At 33.4% G+C, this 6,502-nt stretch overlaps 1 protein-coding gene across 1 annotated transcript; it reads left to right on the forward strand.

Annotated features, from left to right (window-relative positions):
• The first annotated feature begins 2,169 nt into the window (after positions 1–2,169).
• Positions 2,170–5,435, forward strand: LOC142552068 (calmodulin binding protein PICBP-like). Its single transcript, XM_075661670.1, has 2 exons — positions 2,170–3,538; positions 3,636–5,435. Exons 1-2 carry the CDS (start codon positions 2,284–2,286, stop codon positions 5,045–5,047), a joined length of 2,667 nt encoding a protein of 888 aa, XP_075517785.1. The 5' UTR covers positions 2,170–2,283; the 3' UTR covers positions 5,048–5,435.
• The last annotated feature ends 1,067 nt before the right edge of the window (positions 5,436–6,502 follow it).

Consider the following 6,502-nt stretch of genomic DNA (forward strand, 5'->3'; position numbering starts at 1 on the left):
AATTTTATCCTAATTATATAATTGTTTTAGTGTTGGTGGTCTCCTTGTTATTCTTGATACCCTTGCTTCTACTCGTAGTATCGTATTTGATATACTAAGCCGCTTATTCTCATTTGTTGGGAGGGTTGACCAACGACAAAAGTCAAATAAAGAACTTCGAATTACTAAACCCAACTTCCATTCTAAATTGGAACTCCACCGATCTTGACAATTTTAGCACTAACGGGTCTTTCTTTCTACATTTTGGCAATATCGTGACGAAATGATTATTTTAGAATATTCTCTACTATATGATTACAAGTTGTTACATATGTACGATCGATTCACTGCTACCCATTTAACAAGTGAAAAAACATGGACGATGTCTTCCAATTATTTGAAGCTACGATCATGTCAATAAAAATATCATGTTATCATCGTAATAAGACCATAAAATAATATTTTTATTAATAATTTTTATTATAAACCATTATTTACACTGAATCCTATGTGTAAAAGAAGAGATAAAAAATTAAATGAAACTATTCTTGTAGAAACTAATTTTAATAGATCTAATATTACAACCCGTAGATCTATAAAATGGGAAGAAATTGAATTTCCAGAAAGCTGGATAATTGAACAAGCTGTTCCTAGAAATCCTATAATAAATAGAGATTTACAACAGGTTATACAAAATAATGAAGGATCTGTTCAAATACAGTTTAATAATGAACAAAGAAGATTATTGTCATCTTCTATCTATACTAGATCAAGATCCAGTCATTCTTTTATTTCGCCTTTAGATTATTTAGTGGATATTCCTCAAACTTCTAAAGCTTCTACTTCTCAGATAAGAGAAGATGTTGAGTCTCCTGTACAAGATACAGTAGATGAATTAATTATTAATCAGAATAATATTGTGCATAAAAGTAACTTTCAAAAAGTTAGAGAAACTGATACCGTTTCAGAAATGAATTTTAGTATTTAATGGATAGTAAATCTAAAATTGATTTTACTAAAGGATCTCTTGCTAGAGCAAGGATCAATGCAGAATTTTATTTACCCAAATGGGAATCTTTCAGAAATTGGTATTTTAAAAGTTTTTCTGAAGAAGAATTTGAGTATATTGTTTCGAAATTTTATACATATTGTGAAAACCAGAATAAATTAATTCATTTTGTTCCTTGGTTTTTTAAAACATTTATTATAGATTATATTTCTATTCTTGAAAGAAATTATAAACTTTCTTCTGGACAGATTCAAAAATCTGTTTATCCTCCTCAACAATCTTTTATTATAGAAAAGAATAATAAAATTTTAAATTTTACTGCTTTTTCTAAATTATTTGAAAATGATATATTACAAATAACTGTTAAACATATTAATCAGATAATTGAAAAACAGAATTATACAAATTTGTATCTTACGATAATAGGAGAAGAGATAGTTTTTCTTAAGGATCGTATTGATAAAATAATTCTGGCCATCAATCAAATTAAACCAGATGTTCATATTCAAACAAAAGAAGAAGAAACTAATATTGTTTCTATTGCTACTTCTTCTATTCAATCCCCTCCAGATATAAAGGATTTTAAATTTAAATATTCTTTTTCTGATATAGAAAAATTACTAGAAGGAAAATTTAGAAATCTTAATTTAAATACTCTCAATAAAGAGTTAGATAATAATGAGAATCATTCTGATGAAGAAATTAATAAAATTAAATGGGCAGATAGACCTAACCAAAATAAATATTATTATAATAGACCTACTCCCATGGACGTTCTTATTGAAGAACAAGAATATATATTTGCTAATAGTTATAATGGGAAAAGTATTTATGAATGGAATATTGATGGTTTTAGTGATAAACAAATTTATAATACTGCTCACAGAATGCTTATGTATAGTACTGTGTGTAAAACTTCTGGCAATACTAATAAAAATATCGCTAAGATGATTATATCAGGTTTTACTGGTCAACTTAAAGGTTGGTGGGATAATTATTTAAATCAATTCCAAAAAGAAGATATTATTAATTTTATAAAGATAGAGAATAATATTCAATCAGAAAATGTTGTATATTCATTAATAATGACTATTATTGAACATTTTACTGGTAAATTCACTGATGATAGTGAAAAAATTCGTACTTTATTAAGTAATCTAAAACGTAAAACACTTACTGTTTCTGAGTATCTTGCTGTTGATAGAGCGACATATTCTTCAACTGTAAAGGACTCGAAGTTTCCCCAGCCAGTTGAGATTTCTTTCGGAGAAACACAATCCGGAAAGAACTCGGGGATGAAAGTTTGCCGGTATCATCGTTGTTCTCTCCATGGCCATTGTCGGGAGGATCACGACTCTGTTTCACCTCCTAAACGATTCCTACACAAAAAGAGGCAGCCTTCTATAAAGCCGAAGAACGAGGTAGTGAAATCCGGTCAATGTAGCTGTGAAACGAAAGATCATCATGGGAAAATGAAGAATCACGAGAAATCCCAAATGGTTTCTATTACAAAATCATCAGTTCAAGAGGGGGAAATGGTTAAGGGGATGGATCTTTACCTACCATTCAATGATGAACAGAATTCTGAGGCACATGTAGAGGGATATGGTGGCATTCAAGAGTTTGATTTTCTTGAAATTGCTTTTGGCGAAACCTCATTTCCCGAGCGAAGTTATGAGGAGAATCTGATCATAATGAGGAAGTATTCTCCTCAGGACCAACAAATCGGGTATTGTTTGAAGTGCTCTGGCAACATTACAGAACAAAGTTTGTCAACTCCCAGGGGTTCTGATCATGCTACCAATTCAAATCTTGACAAGGACAATAATTATGTGATCCTTCCGAACAGGGATGCTGATGTTTTGGATACACACCCATTAGCCCACTTCGAGAATTCCAGAGAACTAAAAATTCACGTTGAGGATCATGCAAGTTTCATTACAGGCGAATGTGAAAATGGAACATCCAGCAATGATTTCCCAGAAACTCCAGTTGTCTTTGATGAAGGAATCAAAGACAGAAGTGTGTCCTCATCACTTTCAGATAGCCCAACTTTAAGTGATAACAATTCTGAGGTTGAAGGAGAGCTTACAACTGTATCTTCTATCACCGAAAATTCTATTACCAGTGAAGTAGTGCAAATTCCAGTCTCTGAGAATGACGCATCTGCAAGTGAAGGCAACAAACTTCAATTCAGCAAGCCGAGGCACATGAGCATGTGGCACTTGATACATCAGCATATGGCCTCAGAGTTGGCTACAGAAGCTGTAAACAAGCCATTTCCATCTGCTGAAGATCAAGATTTTGTTGATAATAAAACTTCATTTCTTCTGAAGGAAAGTTGGGTTGCAAGCCCGGATTTTTCTGATTCCAATATAGGTGCGGAAAATGGCTCAGAAACTCAGGAGATTGAAATCCGAAAACTTTTTGCTATCAAGCTAGTTCGAGAAGCAATTGAGAAGATTCTTCTTCCAGAGGTTCAAGATGACCTGTCTGTTACAAGTGAAAACATCTCTCCAAAAGAAGACGCTGAAAAGAAGCAAAATGAAGGTAGAGTATGTGTGTGGGGGTGCGTGTGTGTGTTTGTGTGTATTTATATCATTATATGTATATTTTATTTTTATACGAGTCATCTTATTTTCTACAGATTGCACTGAAGAAAGTTGTGGAGATCCGTGTGCTGACAAGGGCAAAGGCTGCGTGCCCTCGACCCCCGAAGAGATGGGCCCCATCGCTGAAGATTCTTTTAGTATGAAGGTGGTGAAAGCCGGAGAATCGGCTATAAGAAAATCTGATAAGAAAGCACCTAAGCACTGGAGTAATCTCAAGAAGTGGATTCTACTTCAAAGATTCATCAGAGAATTGGAGAAAGTGAGAAAATTTAACCCCAGGAAGCCTCGGCAGCTGCCGTTAAGTCCTGATCTAGAGGCAGAAAAGGTCAATCTGAGACCTCTAGCATTAGATGAGAAGAAAAGAGGAGAAGGATGGATGCTCGATTATGCACTTCGTCAGGCAGTGAATGAACTAGCCCCAACTCAAAAAAGAAAAGTCGCATTGCTTGTAAAAGCATTTGAAACTGTTGTTCCACCCCCGGAAGATAATCAATCTCTGCGCCGAAGAGACAAAAATGTAGCACCCGTTGAAGGAAAAGGAACGCTACTTGGCAATGATAAAGTTTCAGGCCTAGTTACTGCAAGACAAGAAAGAAGCGCTACACTGATCGAGAAGTATAGTAATCTTTCAACTTCAAATCAGAATGTCAGCAAATCAGAGTGTGGTGATAGTGATCCATCTGTTGCTACTAAAAGCCTGATCATCGACGATATGGGGAAATCAATAGTAACCGAGAAAGTGATACTGGCTGAGCCAGATGTCAAAATTCCTCGAGAAGAGAACACATCTGAACACAAAGATACAAATGGGGATGTAGATGACCAAGTAAACAGGAAAGATCATATAAACATGTGGCATATGATATATCAGCATGTGCTGTGTGTTATTGCCGAAAAAATGGGAAGCCAACTTCTTGATGGTTCAGACGATGGAGGTGATAAATCACCGGGCACAAGTAAAGAAAATCGTGTATCCAACAATCCCGGAAGTGGGTTCACTAAATCAGATGCTCTCAAACTTGTAAAAGAGGCGGTCGATGAGATTCTTCTTCCTGATACTCAAGGCAATACCTCGGATGCTCTATCTGTTTCTACAGAGAAAGAGATCTCTGAGGAAAATATCAGGGAAGCTGGAGAAGAAGAAAAATCAAAACCTGAAAACTGGAAGAAGCTGAAAAAGCAATTACTCCTCAAAAAATCGATCAAGGCATTGGAGAAAGCTAGAAAACGCACTCAAGCTCATGAACTCCTCACCCAGGAGCCCGATTCAGGACCAGGGCGAATTGACTTAAAACGTCAAATAATGGATGAGAAGAAAAAGGCTGAACAGTGGATGCTGGATTATGCTGTTCAACACATTGTCACGAAACTCAATCCAGCTCGGAAAAGAAGGGTGTACATGCTAGTCGAAGCCTTCGAAGCAGTGGTTCCATTTCCAGAAATCTGAATACTATGAAGGTCCGTCCAAAGTTACACAAGTCCGTCAAAATCATTAGATTGTGTTCATCAACGTAAAGTTCTTGTGATCTGATTAAGCAGTTACTCATTTGAGACTTGCTTACATTTGGAAAGAAATTTAAGCTATGATTTTACAATCCCAGATAAATAATTGCAAATCATTTTCGAAGGATGAGTGTTTGTTTGAATCTTTCTGGTATATATGGAGTGCATGTTTTGTGAAGTTCTTACTGAAGGAGGATTTTGAATCTCTATGCAATCAACATATTTGTATATGTATAATATATGTTAAATATATCATAAAATCTGGTATTTGAATGTATCTTAGATGTTTGATGTAATTGTAACAAGTATATATCCATATTATTTTATGTTGACTTCTGTGTTCTTACTCATTGTTAATCAACAGAGTACTCAGAAATTCCTTCAAATTGGTTCCTGTTTGAAAAAAACAATTAGACTTACCTTGTGAACTCTTCGTGATGGCAAAAACTTGTGTGAGACGGTCTCACGGGTCGTATTTTGTGATACAGATTTCTTATTTGGGTCATCCATGAAATAATATTACTTTTTTATGCTAAGAGCATTGCTTTTTATTGTGAATATCGGTAGGGTTGACCGATCTTACAGTTAAAGATTCGTGAGACCATCTCACAAGAGAACACTTCTTCTTGATAACACATTTATTTATTTACATACCTTTATTTTATAACCTAATCTAATGATGAACTAATAAAAATATCGCTAAGATGATTATATCAGGTTTTACTGGTCAACTTAAAGGTTGGTGGGATAATTATTTAAATCAATTCCAAAAAGAAGATATTATTAATTCTATAAAGATAGAGAATAATATTCAATCAGAAAATGTTGTATATTCATTAATAATGACTATGATTGAACATTTTACTGGTAAATTCGCTGATGATAGTGAAAAGATTCGTACTTTATTAAGTAATCTAAAATGTAAAACACTTACTGATTTTAGATGGTATAAAGATACCTTTTTATCTCGTATATATGAGATACCAGATTGTAATAATAGTTTCTGGAAAGCTAAATTTATAGATGGTTTACCTTTTCTATTTGCTGAAAGAATTAGAAAAGTATTAAGAAAAGATAAGATTAATATTCCATATGATAATTATACTTATGGAAATTTAATTAATACTTGCATTAAAGAGGGTTTAGCTCTCTGTAATGAATTAAAATTAAATAATCAAATTAAAAGACAGAATTTACTTGAGAAAAAACAATTAGGTAAATTTTGTGATCAATTTGGTATGGACTTACCTAATAAAGGTAAGAAAAAAATTAAAGAAAAAGATGAAAAATTTTATAGAAAGAAAAGACATTTGTCTGATAGACAAAGAGATAAAAAGAAGAAAAGAAAAGAAAGTCGTGATTTACGGAAAGAAGAAAAATACAAAAATAAATTAATAAT

Source organism: Primulina tabacum, chromosome 7 (assembly GCF_025594145.1).
Source record: "Primulina tabacum isolate GXHZ01 chromosome 7, ASM2559414v2, whole genome shotgun sequence".
In the NCBI taxonomy this organism is placed as follows: domain Eukaryota; kingdom Viridiplantae; phylum Streptophyta; class Magnoliopsida; order Lamiales; family Gesneriaceae; genus Primulina; species Primulina tabacum.